Source organism: Pecten maximus, chromosome 19, assembly GCF_902652985.1.
Source record: "Pecten maximus chromosome 19, xPecMax1.1, whole genome shotgun sequence".
Classification (NCBI taxonomy): Eukaryota; Metazoa; Mollusca; class Bivalvia; order Pectinida; family Pectinidae; genus Pecten; species Pecten maximus.
Window position 1 is genome coordinate 12,871,624 of NC_047033.1, and position 25,030 is coordinate 12,896,653.

At 36.2% G+C, this 25,030-nt stretch overlaps 1 protein-coding gene across 1 annotated transcript; it reads right to left on the minus strand.

The window, feature by feature from the left end:
* Positions 1-6,151: 6,151 nt before the first annotated feature.
* LOC117318201 (MAM and LDL-receptor class A domain-containing protein 1-like) lies at positions 6,152-21,671 on the minus strand. The gene is made up of 5 exons (XM_033873233.1): positions 21,589-21,671; positions 17,407-17,565; positions 10,280-10,411; positions 7,832-7,995; positions 6,152-6,960 (listed from the first exon to the last, which is right to left on the minus strand). The coding sequence occupies exons 1-5, from the start codon at positions 21,662-21,664 to the stop codon at positions 6,775-6,777; spliced, it is 717 nt and encodes a 238-aa protein (XP_033729124.1). The 5' UTR covers positions 21,665-21,671; the 3' UTR covers positions 6,152-6,774.
* Positions 21,672-25,030: the final 3,359 nt, after the last annotated feature.

Genomic DNA, 25,030 nt, shown 5'->3' on the forward strand with positions numbered 1-25,030 from the left:
TCAAATAATTACATCGGTTCTTATTAAAATATTGAAAATACTTTTTTTTTGTATTCATTTCATTAACTATCGATGTACTTAATTTGGCGCACTCGGAGTTAAACGCATTTCCAAATTTTGACAGATTGCGCATCGATGAAGATTGCTTTGTATAAACAAGATGCCCATGGGCCTTAACGGTCATCTGTCTTTTGATATATTTTAGCATATTTGACCCTTGGAACCTTGAATTAAGGTCATTCATTTGAATAATCGTTATAGCCCTTTACTCATGAATGCTACAAACCCAGTATTAGGTCTCTGGGCCTCTTGGTTATCAAGAAGAATTCGTTTAAAGATTTTAGCATATGCAACCCCTATGACCCTGAATGAAGGTCATCCATTTAAATAAACTTGATAGCTCTTTATCCAAGCATGCTACAAACCTAATATTTGGTTTCTGGGCCTTTTGGTTATTAAGAAGAAGTTGTTTAAAGATTTTAGCATCTTTGATTCCTGTGAACTTGAATGGAGGTGGAGGTAATCGATTTGAACAAACTTGGTGGTTCTTCATACCATCATGCTACATACCCAATACCATGTCTCTGGTCCTGTTGGTAATTGAGAAGGAATTGAAAATATAAATTATTTGGGACGCTCAAAAGACGACGGATGACTCTGGACTCGGTGAGATAAAACCTAGCTATATTAGGATTCACGTTGGCAGTTAACCAGTTAACTTACGTCAACAGAACACTGACAATAGTCCATGAGATAAAACCTAGCTATATGAGGATTCACGTTGGCAGTTAACCAGTTAACTAACGTCAACAGAACACTGACAATAGTCCATGAGATAAAAACCTAGCTATATGAGGATTCACGTTGGCAGTTAACCAGTTAACTAACGTCAACAGAACACTGACAGTAGTCGATGAGATAAAACCTAGTTGTATGAGAGTCTATGAGATAAAACCTCGTAGCAATGGGCGGAGTCATATAGGAGATAACCCAGAAACTAACTAACTAACATAAAAAGAATATCGATATTTAAAAAAGGGCCGTTGCTTATACTAAAACTCGATTTAAAGAGTAAAACATATGAACAACACATATATTTACACATTGATAAGGTACAAGCGGAGTAATACTAGTTTTTTTATAGGTCGAGTGTATTTTGCTTCATAAATAATATCCGTGATGCGTATCTATGTAAAATCGAGAAAATGTCTCGCTCTCAAAGAAAGAGCTAGGTCAATAGCAATGAAGAAAAACTATTACTTGTCAAGTTATTTCATCATAGAAACCCTTCAGAATTTGCCACCTTTTCTTTCCTTAACGGTGCATCTTTTAGGTAGACACGATATGACGTTGCCATTTTTGGAATTCCCTGGTAAAGTCTTACATTGATATGCCTGGTGGGTCCGTTGTCGCCACCCTTGCTCTAATTTTGAGAAATTGACAAAAATGTACAGTTATATCGTGTCAGTAATGTGATATACTGAATAGTAATATCGTGTCAGTGACATGGTACAATGTACAGTAATATCGTGTCATTGACGTGGTACAATGTACAGTAATATCGTGTCAGTGACGTTATACAATGTACAGTAATATCGTGTCAGTGACGCGGTACAATGTACAGTAATATCGTGTCAGTGACGTTATACAATGTACAGTAATATCGTGTCAGTGACGTGGTACAATGTACAGTAATATCGTGTCAGTGACGTGATACAATGTACAGTAATATTGTGTCAGTGACGTGGTACAATGTACAGTAATATCGTGTCAGTGGCGTGGTACAATGTACAGTAATATCGTGTCAGTGACGTTATACAATGTACAGTAATATCGTGTCAGTGACGTTATACAATGTACAGTAATATCGTGTCAGTGACATGGTACAATGTACAGTAATATCGTGTCAGTGACGTGGTACAATGTACAGTAATATCGTGTCAGTGACGTGGTACAATGTACAATAATATCGTGTCAGTGACGTGGTACAATGTACAGTAATATCGTGTCAGTGACGTGGTACAATGTACAGTAATATCGTGTCAGTGACGTGGTACAATGTACAGTAATATCGTGTCAGTGACGTGGTACAATGTACAGTAATATCGTGTCATTGACGTGGTACAATGTACAGTAATATTGTGTCAGTGACGTGGTACAATGTACAATAATATAGTGTCAGTGACGTTATACAATGTACAGTAATATAGTGTCAGTGACGTTATACAATGTACAGTAATATCGTGTCAGTGACATGGTACAATGTACAGTAATATTCTGTCAGTGACGTTATACAATGTACAGTAATATCGTGTCAGTGACGTTATACAATGTACAGTAATATCGTGTCAGTGACGTGGTACAATGTACAGTAATGTCGTGTCAGTGACGTGATACAATGTACAGTAATATCGTGTCAGTGACGTTATACAATGTTCAGTAATATCGTGTCAGTGACATGGTACAATGTACAGTAATATCGTGTCAGTGACGTGGTACAATGTACAGTAATATCGTGTCAGTGACGTGGTACAATGTACATTAATATCGTGTCAGTGACGTGGTACAATGTACAGTAATATCGTGTCAGTGACATGGTACAATGTACAGTAATATCGTGTCAGTGACGTGGTACAATGTACAGTAATATCGTGTCAGTGACGTGGTACAATGTACAGTAATATCGTGTCAGTGACGTGGTACAATGTACAGTAATATCGTGTCAGTGACGTGGTACAATGTACAGTAATATCGTGTCAGTAATGTGATATACTGAACAGTAATATCGTGTCAGTGACATGGTACAATGTACAGTAATTTCGTGTCAGTGACGTGGTACAATGTACAGTAATATCGTGTCAGTGACGTGGTACAATGTACAGTAATATCGTGTCAGTGACGTGGTACAATGTACAGTAATATCGTGTCAGTGGCGTGGTACAATGTACAGTAATATCGTGTCAGTGACGTTATACAATGTACAGTAATATTCTGTCAGTGACGTTATACAATGTACAGTAATATCGAGTCAGTGACGTTATACAATGTACAGTAATATCGAGTCAGTGACGTTATACAATGTACAGTAATATCGAGTCAGTGACGTTATACAATATACAGTAATATCGTGTCAGTGACGTGGTACAATGTACAGCAATATCGTGTCAGTGGCGTGATACAAAGTACAGAAATATCGTGTCATTGACGTGGTACAATGTACAGTAATATCGTGTCAGTGACGTTATACAATGTACAGTAATATCGTGTCAGTGACGTTATACAATGTACAGAAATATCGTGTCAGTGACGTGGTACAATATACAGTAATATCGTGTCAGTGACGAGGTACAATGTACAGTAATATCGTGTCAGTGACGTGGTACAATGTACAGTAATATCGTGTCAGTGACGCGGTACAATGTACAGTAATATCGTGTCAGTGGCGTGATACAAAGTACAGTAATATCGTGTCAGTGACGTGGTACAATGTACAGTAATATCGTGTCAGTGACGTTATACAATGTACAGCAATATCGTGTCAGTGACGTGGTACAATGTACAGCAATATCGTGTCAGTGACGTTATACAATGTACAGTAATATCGTGTCAGTGGCGTGATACAAAGTACAGTAATATCGTGTCAGTGACGTGGTACAATGTACAGTAATATCGTGTCAGTGACGTGGTACAATGTACAGTAATATCGTGTCAGTGACATGGTACAATGTACAGTAATATCGTGTCAGTGACGTGATACAATGTACAGTAATATCGTGTCAGTGACATTATACAATGTACAGTAATATCGTGTCAGTGACGTGGTACAATGTACAGAAATATCGTGTCAGTGACGTGGTACAATGTACAGTAATATCGTGTCAGTGACGTGGTACAATGTACAGTAATATCGTGTCAGTGACGTGGTACAATGTACAGTAATATCGTGTCAGTGACGTTATACAATGTACAGTAATATCGTGTCAGTGACGTGGTACAATGTACAGTAATATCGTGTCAGTGACGTGGTACAATGTACGGTAATATCGTGTTAGTGACATGGTACAATGTACAGTTATATCGTGTCAGTGACGTGGTACAATGTACAGTAATATCGTGTCAGTGGCGTGATACAAAGTACAGTAATATCGTGTCAGTGACGTTATACAATGTACAGTAATATCGAGTCAGTGACGTGATACAATGTACGGTAATATCGTGTTAGTGACATGGTACAATGTACAGTTATATCGTGTCAGTGACGTGGTACAATGTACAGTAATATCGTGTCAGTGGCGTGATACAAAGTACAGTAATATCGTGTCAGTGACGTTATACAATGTACAGAAATATCGTGTCAGTGACGTGGTACAATGTACGTTATACACTATACTTAAGCATTGATGTCATTATTTTTTAGTTTCATCGGGGTATGAATAGCGTAGCGTAGCGGATTCTTACAGAAGTTTGCAAACAAAATTTGTTTCATACCCCGATGAAACTAAAAAGTAATTGACCGCAACACTTATAATAAATTTTTGAAAAAAGATTTTCTAATTTAAAACATGTTTTATGTACAATTTTACTGGTTTTAAATGGGATTCTTTTTCTCAAATCAATACGCAACGTCAATTGTCGTATTGTGACGTCACAGTTTTCGCGCCATTCTCGGAATTTCTTTCATAGAAGAATGAAAAGAATTTTTCGACCAATCACATTGGAGTATTTACCATGAAAACAAAGAAAAATTAATGATAGGACTGTAAAGGTGATTTTTATTTGATTTATCCATAAAATTATGTACATTATTCGATATTACTAAAATTAGAGATGAGTAAAACAAAACCAAATTCTATAATACAAATACACCACAAAACGGATGAAACAAACCCAAAACAATGGAAAACATATGATCGGACTCTTGGAAGAGGACAAATATATCAGGTGTACTGGAATATAGGCAACCTATGTTAACAAGAACGAGACCCGCTATCGAAATATATATCTCACTTTTGTTAGATAGGATAATGGAATCACGCAGAAGAAAAAAACAGGGTATGGTGATGAGCGAAATAAGATCATGATGGTTAACAGCAAATGTATTAATTTTCTGATAGAAATATGTGTGCTAAAGGCAAGATATAGAGTATCTAACCTGCGTGTTTCGAATGCATTGTAATAGTAGAATTCTCACTCCCGGGACTGCCTTCCAGGTAGGGCGTAGGAAGTGTACCTGTAGGCTACATGTCACACTGCAGACTAGAGAGGCGACTGAATTTGGGATCCCATTTTTTTTCTTTTTTTAAGCGACTTCTTTCGAATATCGCCCTTGGCATTGCCTCACTTTGGTCTTAAGTTTGTGGCTTCGTCCGAAGAAGAAGAAGAAGAAGAAGAAGAAGAAGAAGAAGAAGAATAATAAGAAGAAGAAGAATAAGACAATATTACAACTAGAACAAGAAGCAAACATAGCATGAAGCATAAACAACAAATAACAACATAAAATAATACTAATAAAATAAATAATAAATATAATAATTACAATTTGTCAGAGTATTCGGAACTTCTCACCTTCTTTACGAATCCAGAGTTCAGGTCAGAAAATGTGTGGTGGCATTTATGAATAGATGAAAATAAGGTCAAAATTATGTAACAAAGGAAATATATTTTTTTCTGTTCAGCAAATGCTTCCAGTTCAAGTACAGTAGTAAAGTAGTTTCTTATTGAATAAGTGTTTAATTATGTGCCACGGCTTAAGTAAAGCAAGTACTGGTTAAATGTTAAATGGAGATGTTCAGAGCATGCGTGTGGTGAGTGCGTGTGTGTATCTTAGGAGGCTGCGGTATGTCTGTGTTATGTCTCCTTGTGATAGGCCACAACTTTTGCCGATTCATAGTGCTACCTCACTGATGCAACTGCCGAAGACACCCAGCAGGACACCCCACCCGGTCACATTATACTGACAGCTGGCGAACCAGTCCTCCCACTCCTAATATGCCGAGTGCTAAGCAGGAGTAGCAACTACCATTTTTAATGACTCGGCCAGGGGACAGAGCCCAAAGCCTTCTTCTCAGGGGTGAAAGCTCAACTAAAGGCCAAAAGTGAGGCATTGTCAAGGGAGACATTAGGAAGAAGAAAGTTGCTAAGAAAGAAGAGAAAAGATAAGATCTCTAATTTAATCGCCTCTTACGATCATGCAATGGGGGCAACAGGTACAATTCTTATGCCCAACCTGCAGGGTTATTTTGAAAAGTACCTCCCTGCAGATTGTTGTAGATATGACAACTTTACCGGTTTTCAATTTTTCTAAAATTTTCACCACAGATATCTAACATGATGTTCCAAATAATTGCCAAATATTTTGGGTGTACAGAAACCGGAAGTAGTTGTACCAACTCCGTAAAAAGTGAACATGGCTAAAAACTGCCTTAAAAATAGGTATTTTGGGGGTTTAAGATTGTGTAATTTTTTAATAGATATTTTTGTTGCATAAATGCATCTATGATTTGCAATAAATATCACTCTAAAGAAAATGATAACTTTTTGAAGCAAAAGAAGTTAGATGTGTGTTATTTTGACTAAATATGGAACCCTGTTACACTCCTATGTAGGGTGATATTAAAATTGTCATAAAACATGCCCCTGGGACCTTTTGATTTTTTTTAAATATCTGAAATATGTATGGGTTGTCACATATAGTTCTACAAATATCACCCCGTAATTATTATATTGGTTCGTGGGCAAAATCAATGCAACCTGTAACAGGTCCTTTTAAAATCTTCAGCATCCATATATTTCAACGTCATCAATACATATATCTGATTTTGAACCGAGACCTCTCTCTCCTTCTATAACGATCCAGAACTCTTCACTTTGCGCAGAAACTGTTTTTCTTGTTTCTATCCAGTTCGGTCCTTGTTCACCACTCGCTATGGGCTGTTTGCTAGTGAATATTCCAGCGGAGTTCTGAAAAATATAAACATGTCGACAGTTATTTTTGCCTCCAAAGAGAGAATTGGAGACTGTTTAAGAGTTCTTGACGAAATAACAATCAATTCGCAACAATAAGAGACAATAAACTGCTGGCAGATTATGTGCTGCCTGTAACTACAAAATGCATTAAACGGCACCTAGGATATATAAAAATGCATCTATTTAAGTTATTTATGCTGGTATGAAAAAAGGACTTTCAAACCGAATAAATGCGCGTTAGATTCATGCTAAACTGTTTCGCAGTCCAACATGTGAGAAAATATATAATTGATTTTATCATGACAAACCCGTCACTAGGATCATTGTTTATTTTTTCTTTTTTTTTTCAGTGAATAGTATTTAAATATTTTACACTGTTGTAGTTTACCTTTTCACGACATTGAAGGACATTAAGCCATAAATGCGAGCATGTGTAAACAATATTACTTATGGACAAAAATTAGTTCCACTAGGTGGCGCGTTGCCATTGGCTATTCCAATTATTAAGTAGATGTGACCACCCCCCCCCCCCCCCCCCCACTCCTTTTCATGAAAAATGACTAATGAGATTGGAGCATTTGGTATGAAAAAAATTAAACATTGATAGGAATATTTTTTAGTTTCATGCTATGAAAGAAAAACCGAATCGCAAACAGAATGAATGCACGTTTACAACTAGAGTTTATTCATTCGTAAAAAAGTAACAAGCCAACGTCAACAAACAAGAAATAATGTCAGTGTCCCAACAATTAATGCTTATAAATCCATATCATCAAATATCAAGGCGGACGTTTTTGGGAAGTTATCATTTATCAACTCTCTCTAGAATGAAGACTATTTTTACAAAACTTTTTTCTGTTCTTACCGCTGTTTTGATCCGTAAACTTCCCATCTCATCTCCCCTCATGTGGTACCATAGACGTACACAGACTTGATGCCCGGCTGGAACAGGGAAGCTACTCTTCATTCTCGCAAGGTCGCCGGTTCGAGTTGGTAGGGATGCTTCAAAATAGTAATAGGAGCCGGAACCTGGGGAATGTATAAACCATTGCGTTAAAATCTGAGTGACAATACACATCACTCTTTACCCCAAACAAATACAGCAATCTTTTAAATACTAGAATTTGTTATCTTCCTTCACTAAACCACAAACCCGTAGCTTTTCCAATGCTCTTCTGAGTCACTTTTTTTTTAAACACTTGACAATGTAATGTGCTTTGATGTAATTTACACACATCATAGACGGGTAAACTCCTCAGATGTAATTTACACACATCATAGACGGGTAAACTCCTCAGATGTAATTTACACACATCATAGACGGGTAAACTCCTCAGATGTAATTTACACACATCATAGACGGGTAAACTCCTCAGATGTAATTTACACACATCATAGACGGGTAAACTCCTCATGATCAGTTTGTGACCTTCCATGTGTACGCTACACAGAAGAGCTTTGTGAACGGAGAGCAGACCCGGCAAAGAGTGGAGAATCAGATGTTATTATTAATTCTACCATGTTTGCTATGTAACGCCAGTTTTGATTGGTTTAAAACCATGTATTATTTTCCAATAACCCACGCTCGTGCCAATAATACACGGTCGTGAGTCACGGCTGTTACAATTTTATATATCTATTATTCACCCGTTTTATAAAAGGTTACTATAGCCGAGTGGGCTTATGGGTTAGTCTTTCAATAAATTTTTATCAAGACGCGAGTTCGAATCCTACGGAGGCCCCCCCTTTTTTATCCTTTTTTTTTTTTAATTTTCAAAATCAATGCCATATGATAGATGCTCTTATCGTAGTACTGTATTGCCTGTATATATTTCATCAACAAATAATGCAATACTCAAGAAATAAATTATAAGGTTTTCTCGAGGTTTCTTTGCTGTTTTCTATTAGAAAGAGGTCGATCTCAGAACTAAACAGTACATGGTAGAATATAAATAATCAACTTTGACTCGTGTATTGTTGCAGGATATACAACTCGGACCTTCGTTATTAATTTAATTGCAAAATATCCTCGTCCTCGTTGTATATCCTGCAACAATACACGAATCATCGTTAATTCTTTCTTAGATTCGTTTGAGGAAAAGAAAAAGCATGAGCTTATTTTTCTTCTATGTCGAATGCGTGCCGATAGGGGCGCGTTCATTCAGATCGAAGACGTTGAACAGTGTGGTATAGTGAAGGAAAGATACATAATCCTAGTGAAGGTTGTCGTTTATTTGTGAGGGATTGTAAGAGAGGTGTGTAATTGTCTGTATATAAGTACGTGTTGGAATAAATTAAGTCCGCGGCCTGGTCACGCCCTTGTAATTTATATGATTTGTGGAGTTATTGTCTGCATCAGGCCTCAAATATATAATAAGAGGAATATAGTGTTATAATTTGTCTAGCGCGTGCTCACCGCACGAGCGGTTGTATAATCACGTGTGCTGGGGACCAGTGATAGCCGTGAAGGGCTCTAACGTGTTTTTTCTAGCTGCCAAGCAGGACGAGCGGTACTTTTTGTACCTAATTGATTTATAGATGAATAAAACCATGTGCTTTATGATATTCAAGTATAGGTATTTTATGTATGCACATTCACGGTTTATGTAGGCATATTCAGTGTTTCTGGTTACTTTTTTTCGAGGGGTACGACAATGGTCCAACCATGTCATCCGAGAAAATTCCTGACCATTGGACAATGGGTTTCCGAGTCAAAGACCCGGATTTTCCAAGACATGCAAGTTGGTTTTAATGATCGGTCATCTTCGTTGCATTTGCATCGTTTATCAAGTCGCACATTGTCTAATGAGCATCTACCAGTATTTGTATATTTGTTTTTATTGTTTGATATCTTGTTTAAATGCCTACCACCGTAACGTCCTTTCGACGAGCTAACATCACTTTCATTTGCTCAGTAAGCAATTTCAACGAACCCCCATTTGTTAGAGCTAGCCCCCTTGCCACACTGGACGTGTTTCGTCAACAATGATTCTTTAAATCTAATTAATATTTATAATAATGCTAACAGCAGTAACAATGAACACTTTAACATTTTAGTATAAACAAAAATAACAACAAAAAACTACATGAATGTATTAAAATCTGTTTTTCATTTCAACTGAAAAATCACAACCGTCACACACACACACACAGACAAAAAACTGTTTATAGTAGACCGACCCTTCAGTGACGTCACAGACATGAGTCCGGCAATCCGGCGTTAAATTTCGATGTGTACACCACTGACAGCGTATACACTGCTTGTTACAAAATTGATATGAAACCAACGATATAGAAATATATCTAATCAAACCTGTTGTGTGATCCTCCTTGCAACCTGTTTCTTCTGAGGGTGTACTGCCTGAACTCAACTCAAAAAATCTGTTGGCTGTAATATCCTTCACTAGTGCCTCGCATTGTGTCTCAAACGTACACACATTCGGCACTGAAACACACATTTGCGGTTTTATAAATAAATAGATAAATAAAACGGATAATTGAATTGATAAATATTTCACATGTAAAAAAAAAAAAAATAAAAAAAGTAAAAAAAAAAATAAGATATGTATGTCCCATCTTTTGTTCAACGATTAAGAAGACACTCGAAGAAACACGATATATACAGTACGAGGAGGGTGATTTGGTACTCAAACGCTCGCAGAGCGTTGACCCGCGCAGCCCTCCGCTCAGAATTTGCGCGGGTTTGCAGCGGGATTGCCGCGGGTTTTGAGCGGGCTTCGAGCGGATTGGCAGCAGGTTCGGGCGCGGGCTTGAGCGGGTTCGGGCACGGGCTTGAGTGGACGTGTAGCGGACCCGCTCGCCGGGCGGGCTTGTAGCGGGCCCGCTCGAGCGGACTTGTAGCGGACCCGCTCGAGCGGAATTGAATAGGACCCGCTCAATCAGTAATGACGGTAGACTTTCAACAGCCTGGTGTCGATTAATTATACTTTAATTACCATGTATATGTTTTCAGTTGTATCGTCCATCGTAAATATTGGATGATGTACCTCAACTATGAGATACAAATTCATATGTGTAATGTATTGCTCATGAAATCGTTGTTATAAGTTGAATAATATCTGCAATGATGTACAATATGACAGTGTACTTGATGTCAGCCCATTTTGATAAAAACTATTTGTAGGGAAATATTGTAGTTATTAAAGTTCAAATAGACTATTTTCATGCATGTGCAAGAACACTCACGAGTCATAAATCCAGTAATACTGGATATAGTCGTCATTTAGTGTTAGGAGCTGAGTCAATACATTGTAAATGTATCCTGTGACTGCTAACTGGTGACCGCCTTCTTTGGGGAAACGGAAAGGTAATCATTCCGGTTAATGGTGGACAATGAACCAAGTGTCCGCAGTAGCATTATTTCATTCTTACGGAATGGGGACGGGTCAAAAGGCGGTTTTGTCATCATTTCTAGAGTACTTAGGACGGTCGGATCTTGGTCAGAATTTTTGTGCACCTCGAGTGGGATATGGGGAACACGGAAATGTGCTCAATCCGGTAACCATTTTAATAGTGGACAATGAGCCACGTGTCCACGGCAGCATTATTACAATTCTGATTTAGCTGACCTTTGTATAGATGGCGTTTTGTGCATGACCTCGGAGAGGCCACATAAGGGGCTCGTTATTTTGATATCGACTTATTTTTACGTAGACATTTGAAGTATTTAGCTAGCAACATGTCTGTTTGAGAAAATTATCTTTGAATTTCTGTAGTAAGTTTCATAAACTTTACAATTATTTGAACATTTCGTAGTTTTAAATCTACGGCCTAAAGATATTGTGTTTTTATTACTATCATTATTTATGTGTCCATCGGGGACATCTCTTGCATGGCTAATATCACGGACATACACTTACATATATATTACCGGTAGATATCGAAATCAGTGCTAATAGTTTCCCAACTATAGTAGCTAATCATTTAATTACTTTCTTATCAGAAAAAAAATCGTCACAAGTGCATTGCTCTACTCGAGCTGACTTGAATTATATTTTTTGTAATCGTATGATGTTGATGAGATGTATACTCGCAAGACTAATAAAGAATTGAAAGAATTGAAAAAATTGTTACCATTTTAGCAACCTGGTACAAAATTATTATGTGAGATATCGAACACTTTTGTAAAGGATAATCGATTGCCTTCCCGATCTCTTTTTGCCAGCAAAGAAATACATGTAGTACGGTCTTTGATTACAAGACAGAGCATTATAGTATATACGTACATTGTATGTATGTATATCTTTTGTTGTATATATACTATTAAATGGAAATTGTCAAATAAAATACAGTTTAAACTATATAGACCACAAAATGATTGTGTGTGTAGTCCAATATTCTTTCTTTATTGTGAGAAAAACAATACATTTGTGTCATCTGTCATGTGTATGTGATAAAAACGTCAACAAAAACACATTCTAAACATATTTTAATCAATTATAACGACAACATGGGAATATTTCCTGTCCTTTTTATTTCGGAAGTAAAAAAAAAAAAAAAAAAATACGTACTGACTATGCGAAAGTCACCATTATTATCAAGACCTAACACCAGAGACATATATCTGTATATATGTCTCTGCTAACACCAAAACCATGTGAAGTATTTCGTCCTTCACCGAGCTATTGACCAGTCCATTTTATGTCCGATGAAGCCTGAGATTAGATTAACTGTAATTGTATTAGATACACAGTGTACGTACATGTAATTGAAATTTTCCGTTGAAACTGGTAGGTAACAAAGAGTTTCAGGAGAAGATATGAACCTTGTCTTCAGAGAATGTAGGAGATGAGTATCATTATCTGTTTTCCTGTAAAAACGCAATCATTGAAAATTTGCAAAGAAATTACATATTCTAAATTATTACCGCTCAAATCCAAATAAAACTAAACTAAAAGGTCTGTTAAAAGGTCATAATTATAAACGAAGTTCTAAATGATTTGTCTTTTTTTTCTAAAAAAATCTCTTCTTTGATTACGTGTATGTAATATAATCCTATGAATATTATGTTTTTGTACCTGGATTGTTTATTCATATATATGTACGTGTGATACAATGTTAATGTTCCTCATGTAACACATTTCCATGTGTTATAGTATCCAAATAAAACTGTGTGTATGGAGACCACGTGGTTAAAATCGCGTCATTTACAAATCATGATTGGAGTTAATCAATGTGATATAGATAAATCCTCTATACACAGGACAAATACCGATCGTGTACAGTATAGTTAACGTTATAGAAATGTTTTCACCTGCTGTTAACATCTGCCAATCACAGATTTTGATTACAATAGCGAGTATACCTGTATCGCAGTGACCCCATCGGACCCCTACGGCTTTTTTTTTACCTGCGGGCAGAATGTTGTTACATAAGGATTTAGCCTATGCTCCATGTTTACTAGTCTACCTGTATCTCACCTCTTACATTTAGGTCTTTTAGAATAAGGCACCTGCCGTTTTCCTTTTGAGGCCGTAATAGCGGAAGTAAAACCCGTTAAATCCGTATGCGATGATAGTTGTATTAATCATTCTTAAATCATATATATATATCAGATTTAAATTAGGTACGTAATTTGTATTGTTGAAAGTTATACATTTATAATATGTACGTATTGGTTTAATGGTTGCAACATATCAAGATATACACATGCATTGAAATAAGAGCAATTACATTCACTATATCTTTATATATATATATCCCCCCCCCCCCCCCTCTCCTCTCTCTCTCCCGCTAAACCAATTTGTAAACATGTTAAAAAATAATATTATATTAAAATATTATATTATGCCATCTTGCTGTATTTTTTTCATGTATACTTGTGTCGGGAAAGGTGGTTTTGCCCAATCCCTTATATACATATAAGTTACAATAAAAATATGTTTAAATAAAAAATCAGGGTAACTATTTATGTCAGGTTTCGTAAGTTAAATAGAACACTCAGTATCCATATTTTTAATTTCAACACATCTTATTGACGAGATGTTAAGTCAATAGGATTGGACATCAGGCATAGCCTATATAAATCAATATCGTGATACACTTATTGATTGATCTTCATATTACTTTAATAAGGACGAACTTTGATATTTTACCCAAACGTGCATATACAATTTACATATATATACACACAATACTAATCATAATAACAACATTATCCGTAATAAATCATGTTCGATATAAAAATCAAAGTTATGTAACCCTAGCTGGTAAATACTAGTCGCAATATACCGCTCGGCTAGAGAGATCTTCTCTTTAGCTCGATCGGTTAAGCGTAAGACTAGTAAGCCAGAGGTCCCGGGTTCGATCCCTAGCGGAAGCAGTGATTTAAATTTGATTAATCATGCGCTCTGTTACAATACAAAAAACCTGTCATGTGACATATATGCAAAATCAATGAAATTAGTTCTTTGGTGGTCTGAAATATCTCGGCTAAGCTATGCTCATTGACCTGCTGTCTGTCGCGCATATTGCATACAAGGTCGTGTGTCATTTGGATAGATATATCTGTGTGTATCAGTATAGAAGTCCATCACTTTGATGTGGCGTATGGTCTCATATATATGTATTGAACATGTTTTTATATCTCGATTATCAAGAAATATATTCATTTCTTACGTTTGTAGTGATGTGAAACTGGATACTTATCTGACAAAAACATCAGTCGTGTGCATTTCAAAATATCAAAGGGCTATTGAATTTATTTTTATGTGATGGAGGCACGTTTTGAATAGTTAGTTAATCTTTTTTGTTTGTTTTTTTACTTTTTTTTTCTTGCTTTTTTTTTCAAAGTTATATTTTGTTAAATCTTTATTTCAGATTATCGATTGTCTTCTGTTGTAAGAATCAACACAAACATTAGCATTATCCCTGCCAGGTGTATGACGGGGACAATAACATCAAAACGTCACGAACCCTCTCAGCTGGATCAATACAGAACTCTTTTATCCCAGAAAAACCAAAAATCACATCCACGACATCATACGTGTGATATGACTTGTCATCCTCCTTTGTGGAGAGCTCTCAATCCCACCCATCGAAGACGAGCCTAATAGATGAATCTTCTTAGGAGCTCAGGTTGACATGTAGCCTATGGTTTATTGTAAACGCCCAACAGGAATATAATCCGAAAACTTGTGTTTTATACCGATAAAGTATGTGTTACAAACACATGTACTGTACAGATTTTTACGATGGGTTTTGAATTTCTTCGATTTTTTTTTCCATCTATGTATTGATTTATTTTCCCTCTGAATTTAATATAAAATGTGTGTATTTGATTTCTATACGACGGTATACGTAGATTATAATATGAGGATACATTCTTCATCGGATTTTATGACTTCATTTTGGGCATATTTTATTTTACGACCCAATGCAAAATCATAATGGTAGAAATAAAACAAGAAAGACAAACATAATTCATATTACTTATAGAACTCGAATTCCAACGACTATAATGTGTATGTTAAAGGTCTATGGTATTTACTTGATCAAATATAATTAAAACATGAATCATATAGATAGATTTCTAACCGTTCAATAATGTCTAGTTGTTAAGCTAATATTTCGCGGTTGCTCCAGTCGGAGAAGTTCGCAGTTAATAAATTCCATGCAAACACGCCTTCTCAACATTGCTTTTCTTCGCGTTATGTTAAAACGCCGTGGATATACGGAAATTAAATCCATCGCGAAGATTACCAAATCTACTGTAATGTGAAATTAAAAACATTTACCGATAACGTAATGTCAAAAATAACCGTAATATCCTATAACAGAACATGCTGTTTGACGTCACGGGTCACACTCATATTTTGCTCAGTTGTCATCGTTGTAAGCTTCGCAACTTGTAGATATGTACATATGTATGCAAAATAGATAAATGTTGGTGGTTTGATCTCTTAATCTTCCGTATGCTGCATAAACTGATGGTTTTGTTTTCTATTATTCATGTAGTTAGTCTAATTGACATCCAAACTTAAATATTTCATCAACTACGTCTTCCCCCTTGTTATTGACACCAGCGAATATCAAATCTGAGAACTACTTTTTATTTGAAAATGGTCACCTTTAGGTGGAAACAGGCCAAATTGCGTCATGTTCCTCTTTCATACGATCCAGCTAACATGTACATGTATGTATGTACACCAAAAAGACAAAACAACTTAGAAATATATCAGAATACTCAATCTAATTAAAACCAGATGTACATTTGCATTTTGCACTACGCTACTCTCCGTATGAACATTTTTAGATACAAGATGTTGTTTAAAAAATAACTTTGTGTTTAACCTTTTTCTATGATTATACTTTAAGATCCATAAAATGTATTTTTGTTAAACTAAACTTCATTACTTACGCTACCAAATAACTCTTGATTTGATACTTACACAAGCAGAAAACAACTCAAGCAAGTGAATACGAAAAACATTTTGTAAACGTTACATTACATTCTGCGAACGTTTCTGATGAAATAAATATGAGTTCCTTCTTATTCATCGTTATATTAAAAAAAAAAAAGATTGCAGGATTTCTTGTGTCCATGTTACGGGAGCGGGATCGCTGGCAGAGCGGGTTTGCTGGCCCACCGGAGCGGGATCGCTGGCTGAGCGGGTTTGCTGGCCCGCCGGAGCGGGATCGCTGGCTGAGCGGGTTTGCAGGCCTTCCGGAGCTGAATCGCTGACTGAGCGGGGTTGCTGCCTTGTCAGAGCGGAATCGCTGCGTGAGCGGGATCGCAGCGACATCGCTTGCGCGGGATTACGGCGGGATTGCAGCGGGGTTTTAATCCCCATCGCTCGACGGGCGCAAACGCGCTGTGAGCGTTTGGGTACCAAATCACCCTCCTCGTACTGTATCTCAAATCAATGATTCTAAACCATTAAGATGGTACTCTTTTTAAGAATTATGTGTCTATTTTGTTGTTTTCTTAGTCTCCGACATATCATATTTCGCCGTTCACTTCATTTGAACAAGGTACATTCACATACATTCATCAGTCCATGAATAATGTTACGTCAAGTAGAGTGTTGTATGGTTAGGTTATTTATAGATCAGGGGAGGGAACGCGTAACAACCTTCGCTTGGTTGGAACCTCAGACAAGAAATACGTTTTTTAACCAGGGGCATGATATTTAAAAAAAATAATAACTTTGAAAATTCCTAGAAAAAGTCATTTTCATTGTTGTAATAAATGCAGCAATTTTATTCAAGTTGGTCCCCCAGCCTCAAGTAGAAGGCACGAAAGCGAGTCCCACATTAGTCGCCTCTGACTTACATAACGCCTTTATTACCTACCCCCGAACTATAGGGAGAACAGGAATTATAAAATTATTGAAAAAAAAAGAGAAAATCTTATATACATTGTGTTTTTAACCGAAAACAACAGAACTAAAAATTCAAATGAAGCGAAACCCTGCTTACCACAGTTATATTGCGTCCACACTCCCGATGTTAAACATGTCATTGTTACCAGCATATGGTAGCCACTGTTACAGGTGACAGGGGTTTGAGAACCAGCTACAGAAAACTCAAAACTGTACATAACTTCTCCGTTTGCAGGTGGCGGAACGATTCCACATTCTGAAAAAGTAAATTGGCAAGGAACAAATAAAGTATTTCACAAAGTAATATCATTTATGTCATTGGGTTAACTAAAAACTGCATATAGTGTTCCTGTATTTGATTCAGGCATTGGATGTCAGATTTGTTAAAAGTTTTTACTGTGGAGTGTTTCCAAGGCGTGGTTGCACGATATACAATGCAAGCGAGTAAGTCCGACTGAGACAAATGCGAAATATTAACCCCGCGATATTTAACATACATTATTATGTATATACAGTGGTTTTCTTCAATAAATAAATCAGTATGAATAACAACTGTTTCGAATTCTTCATGTTTTAATCATGCAAGAGAAACAATGGAAAGCAAGTTACTAAAACATATGTTGAAATCAATTTATTGATAATATACATTAATGTAGCCCGATAAATACATTTTATATATAACCAGCTTGGAACAATAGTTAGATCTTGTCATTTTCTTCCAACACCGTAAAACAATCAGGCAGGAATGTCAGGGAGAAAGTGCAACACGTATAGGTTATTACATGGCTTTCGAGTAGTAAGTCTCGAGTGACGAGAAATCATGCATTAACTGACTTATTGCATATTTCTCATATTAAACTTACCGGTGTAGGTGATTAGTACTCACCCACAGGTGAGTTGATTTATATTGGGTATATCCATAACGCATGTAATCTCCATAATTAACACTGGTGTGATCAGGAATGAGGATTGGGATTTGGGTACATTTGTTTTGCAAACATCGCAATGTTTTGCGAATATCATGAATATTAATACTATCAACACAGGCTGTTATTATGCATCAAAATGGACACAAGGACATTTTCATATGGAATGATTTTCTACCTTAGGGCCTTTTCTACGTGATAGCGAGAGGTTTGAGAAAATTCTATTGAATGAAACTTGTTGATTGGCATCCGGATCCGGTTTTCGGAGAACTAAGGAGTGGCTGTTGAACAATTATAACAAAATAAGAAAATAACGTGCTCAGAGGCCAGAGAAGGTGCAGAATAATGAATTCAGCTTCATTAACCATGAAGAATTCAAGTATTTTTCATTTGTATCTTTCAAAAAATGGTTTGTAAAGTTTGTACAAGAAAACAGCTCCTTGATATTATAGACTTTACAAGGAATTTGAGATATTTATCTTTTCCACTGTATTGACTAAGTACATGTAAAGGTTATTGCATGATTTTTGAGTAACAATTAATTTATTGCACCCAAGGAAAGCGATGATGTTATCAATTTCAAGTGACGGGAACTCTTCCTGTATGCTTCTCAGCTTGAACACAGCAGACAAATATTAGAACATTTTTTTAACCTACCCTACATTGTAGATAAATTATATTTAACTATGTGTATTTGTACTAATCAGGACCAGATAGGTGTATCCTCTATATAATCCAGTCTGAGTGTATCCTTCAAAAAGGGCACAAGTGTTTTTTGGCAGATGGTGATGATGCTTAGGGCAATGTTCTATTGGAACCATCAAAATCAATTCTGATTTCATGGATATCAATACACAAACTCTTTAATCCGGAAAGGATTAAGTAAAAAAATAAACAAGAGGCCCATGGGCATTAACGGTCACCTGATTTTTGAAATATTTCAGTAAATTTAAATGAAAGAATGAATTTCAAAACAAATAAAACAAAGGATAGTCAAAAATGCGATTTTCCTATAACTATAGTAAAGTTTATCCCCTCCCATGGGGCAAACGCGAGACCCCAGGGCTAGGAAATTCACAATTATGGTAAAGCACCTTAAGACTCTTCGATCTGTGAAGAGTATTTAATTCTACCTTATTTGGGCTGTAAGAAGAAGATTTTTAAAATTTCTGTTAATATGACCCTTTTTGGCCCCGCCCATCAGCCCCTGGGGGTCAGTCAGGGCCAACATGTACATACCATCAAAATGTCATCCCAAGCTGATAATGTTAACGAAGTTAGAATGAATTCCAATAAAAATTCAACAAATAATAGTCAAAAATGTAATTTCCCTATATAAACTATAGTAAAGTTTACCCCCTCCCCAGGGGCAAACATGAGACCCCACGGTCATGAAATTCACAATTTTGGTAAAGCACCTTAAGACCCTTCCATCTATGAAGAGTATTTGATTCTAACATATCTGAGAGTAGGGAAGAAGATTTTTGAAATTTTTGTCAATTTGACCCTTTTTGGCCCCGCCCACCAGCCCCTGGGGGTCAACTAGGGCCAACATGTACATACCATCAAACTGCCATCTCATGCTGATAATTTGAACCAAGTTAGAATGAATTCCAATACAAATCCAACAAATAATAGTCAAAAATGTGATTTCCCTATATAAACTATAGTAAAGTTTACCCCCTCCCCAGGGGCAAACGTGAGACCCCAGGGTCATGAAATTCACAATTTTGGTAAAGCACCTTAAGACCCTTCCATCTATGTAGAGTATTTGATTCTACCATATCTGAGAGTAGAGAAGAAGATTTTTGAAATTTTAGTCAATTTGACCCTTTTTGGCCCCGCCCACCAGCCCCTGGGGGTCAACTAGGGCCAACATGTACATACCATCAAAGTGTCATCCCATGCTGATAATTTGATACAAGTTAGAATGAATTCCAATACAAATTCAACAAATAATAGTCAAAAATGTGATTTCCCTATATAAACTATAGTAAAGTTTACCCCCTCCCCAGGGGCAAACGTGAGACCCCAGGGTCATGAAATTCACAATTTTGTTAAAACACCTTAAGACCCTTCCATCTATGAAGAGTATTTGATTCTACCATATCTGAGAGTAGAGAAGAAGATTTTTGAAATTTTAGTCAATTTGACCCTTTTTGGCCCCGCCCACCAGCCCCTGGGGGTCAACTAGGGCCAACATGTACATACCATCAAAGTGTCATCCCATGCTGATAATTTGATACAAGTTAGAATGAATTCCAATACAAATCCAACAAATAATAGTCAAAAATGTGATTTCCCTATATAAACTATAGTAAAGTTTACCCCCTCCCCAGGGGCAAACGTGACACCCCATTGTCATGAAATTCACAATTTTGGTAAAGCACCTTAAGACCCTTCCATCTATGAAGAGTATTCGATTCTACCATATCTGAGAGTAGAGAAGAAGATTTTTGAAAATTTTGTCAATTTGACACTTTTTGGCCCCGCCCCTCAGGCCCCTGGGGGGTGGGGACCATATAATTCACAATTTTGGTTCACCCTCAGCCATGGAAGCTTCCTGTAAAATTTCATTGAATTTAGTTCAGCAGTTTTTAAGAAGAAGTTGAAAATGTAAATTGTTTACGACGCACGACGGACGACGCACGACGCACGACGCCGGAATAAACTAGAATAACATTGTATCGTGTATCATTGACGGTTATCATCTCCCTCTTCTGTTTCAGGTCAGTGCACGCCATCCTCTTTCATATGATCATGATTATCAATGAAAGGGGATTAGGTGTGCATAGGACTGTGGCAGACAAGCGATTTAATATCCACATTTTTCTATTGCGGGAGTTGGGAAGTATGCGGTAATTGTTGATTGGCTCCATTTCTTGCAACAATTGCTACCACAGTTGACTGCACATCTATACCTCTTTCATGGTCATGTGGTCATGATTGGTCATGGGAGGGCATCAAATGTGCAGTTGAGTGTGGTAACAAGTGATATATTACTTACACTTGCCCATTTTGGGTGGTGATGCGGGATGGTACGGAATGGAATGGACAATAGATAAACTACAGATATGTAACAGTGATAAGTACATCACTAATCCGTCTGCGTGGTAAATGAACATTCAAATGACTCATAATCTAAAAGGAAGCAAATGATATCCTACAATAAAAATTACGTAGGCTGTCCAGTGTTATTGTCGAAGACGACTTCAAATATGTTGGCAATACAATTATTTTGAAACATTTGTTATTTGCAATGAAATATATTTAAATTGAAATAGTCTGTAAAGATTCGCCTGATCACCCGATGACGTAGCAACTTTAAGGCAATATAATGACATATTCATTACCTTTCACGCAGGTACTTTCGCCCTTCGATAGAGGCATACAAATCTCGTACATTGACAATGAGCATTGTTGGGACATGCAGGCATTTGATGTTAACTGAAAAAGAAACAGAATTTTTAAAATTCTGTTATACAACCTATGTTAGAAAATACTGATGTGTAAAAGAAAATATATTTATATCTCATATCGATTTAACGGATAAAAAGCAATACTTTATTTCAACATGAAGATTTTGAAACATAAGACTATGTTTTTTTGGAAAAGATAATCGTCTTTTATTTCATCAATGATACCAGAATTTCTTAGAAATAGTGGGGCAATGACACCAAATGAGAAACAGAGTTAACGAAGCTATGTGTCGAGCCAGCAATATATAGCTGTCCATTAGCAGAAAAAATTATCGCTTTTGAAAAATATATGCGTCTCTTTTCCCTTGCTCAGTCATTCACTAAAAAAGTTATTTCATGTCCATTTTGAGATATTCCGAGACACCGCTAGCAATGTAGTCACAATAATATATGTTTTAGACCAGCTATGACGTAATTTTCCTTCCTTACTCAGGTTAATACTGATTACATCGTTTTTAACAATATAGTATAATGCCAATGTTTAAGGAGTCAGAATATTTTGGAGTTTTCTGAACTGCGACCGTCTATTTAAATGGTGATATACTGGCCATGTGTAACCGTATACCTGTCTCCTGTTCTTCAAATTGCTCTTTGATTTCATGCACGGTCTCTCCAACATATGCACTCATCGAACACTTTTGACACAGCAAACGATACACAATGATTCTAAGGACCGCGATAGCCCAGTTAGTTTAAACGTCGGTTGACGCTCCCTACCGGTGTTACTTTGCGACCGGCCTTCCGTATGGTGTTCAGTGCTGTAGTCACCAACTACCACAAGGAAAACCCACTTCAAAGTTACCATGCCTGCTTACAGGGCGATAAACATAGCAAACAAACAAATACAATATTCCCCACTTCGCAAGTGACTTTGTAAACTTGATGCTAATGTCTAGTATCAAATCATAGTCGACCGATAATTTACATGACCGGCACTCTTCTTTTTACTTGATGATTTATAGTTCTTCTGTGATTCTTGTATACTGGAATGTCTTCCTTATTCCTATAAAAGGCAACTGAGCGTAATATCTTGACTATTGTTTTCGTTTTTCTGATTTATTCAGAAATCCATAACATGTCTTAACACATAACGTGTTAGAGTAACTAATAATAAGTTTTAGAAGAACACTATTTTGAAAAAAGTAATCACCTAAGTATTTAAGTCACAGTTTCCCTCTCATTATTGTCGGCCTCATTCCTATTTCTCAAATAAATTACCCAAATAACACACAATTGAAAACCAATTCATTTAGATAGCAATGTACAGAAAGTAATGAGTAATAGACTATGTCATTCAACTGTGTCGTCCTACTAGTTCTATTTACTGTTGAATTTGAGAATGATATTTGAATGTGAGATTCTATAAAGCGTGTCTCATGGCAAAGTTAAGTTTAACAGTTATTCGTTATTCCAAATTAAAATGATTAACCAAGTTTGCATTGCTTCATCTCAAAACATAAAATAGTTCCCTTAATCTAATGATTATTTTTTTAATCGACATATCCCTTTAAAATATTTCTTTAATATTATTGTTTCATGTATTGTATGGTTTAATAAGCTAATATAGACAAGTTATTTAAATGTCTGCTTGTGAATGATAATTTTTATAAACACACAATATAATTATCTAACTCAACATAATTTCATAACCATTGCTGATTTACATCGTCTGTCATAGCCTCTGGTAGATTAGTTACCCAAACAACGGGAAAGTCTTGACAATTCCCCTATATACACTTTAGTCACAGCTCACTTTCATATCGAACCTTTGATGTCAATTTCTTTGGTGATCCTACTGGCAAGAAGTATAGCAACCATAGACACAGCTTTGATCTCATTTTAAGGATATGGCACCACCATACGGTATCTGTATTCCACGGGACATGACACGGTTATCATTCGGGAACATTTGGTATCATTATCCCAATAGCCAATACTTTGTGCCAAGGGCGCCGTTTTATTAAAATGTTACATTTCATTTTTCATTTTTTAGGGTTGAATTACGTTTTTGTTAATATGTAAGTATTCATTCCTTTGCTGTTTCATGTAATGTTGTGCTCTTGAATCCACCTTTCAAATGTCTAGATATTGTTGTTTAATTTCACGGGGTTTATATTTCGCGGTTGCCCCGTCCGATCCAATTCGTGGGTATAAAGTTCCGCTAGAATGCCCGGTAAGCATTCTGCAGAAATTCCTATATGTTTTCACATATTAACAGACGTAATTGGACAATATATTGGTATGATATTCATCACATTATAATTCATGAATTAAACATTGTGCACGTGCAGTGTCATCATTTAAAAAAGGTAAAGAGTCATTAATTAAGTGACTTTTCACAACATTCTAATATCCGTTCTTGTTTTACCCGTGAAGTGCAACAGTACAAGCTTCAATATTTTAAGATTCAGCAAAATACAATTACAACATGAAATTCGAATCTTAATTTCGAATCAACAACACATATTGTATAACATGTATTGTGTTGACTAGATATATAACATGGTACAGAAATGACGAAGAAAGACTTATGATACATATATACGTATGTTATATCATCTGCACAGTTCCAAATATCCAACTACCATATACAGATTTCAAAAATGTTTGTTGTTCTGCCATTCAAAGTAAATGGCAGCAATGCTGGTCTCTCCAGACGAGCAACACACTTATGAAGTACAACCCAAACTAAAAACATTCATTTCCCCCCCCCCCCCCCCCCCCCGCCTTTTTAATTACATATATATCAATTACAATGTGAATGCTTTAAAAAATGAACATTTTCATCTGATTAACCGTTAATCATTATTAACCAATAATCTATATAATTGATAATTGATAGGTTTTGTTTGGTCGTTTCCCGCTTAATTTGACCTAGGCCACTTGCAGCAATTGTCTGGTCTAATAATGCAGGTAAAATATCACGTGACCCTAGTGATTTCCACAGTCGCCATGGTCCATTGATGCGCTGTGCGTTGTCAACGGAATATGTAAATAGGAATTTTATACTACCCTTCTATGTATGTCTGTTGCAGATGTTACTTATCATTTACATTTTACTTTGAATGATACGGAGAAAATCTGTAATTTTACTTATTTTTATGCAAGGGAAACTTTTCTATCTTTTATCCTTAAAATAAATACTTATGATATGCATTAAATGTAAAAAATATCTTCACAATTGAATGAAGAAAACAATAAATGGTATTAAGAAACATAATCAAATATATGAAAAGATACTTCTTGGTAATTCGAACTCTGAACCTATGGGTTGCTAAACGTTGTTTTTTCCCTAATGTTTCAATACTAGCGCATC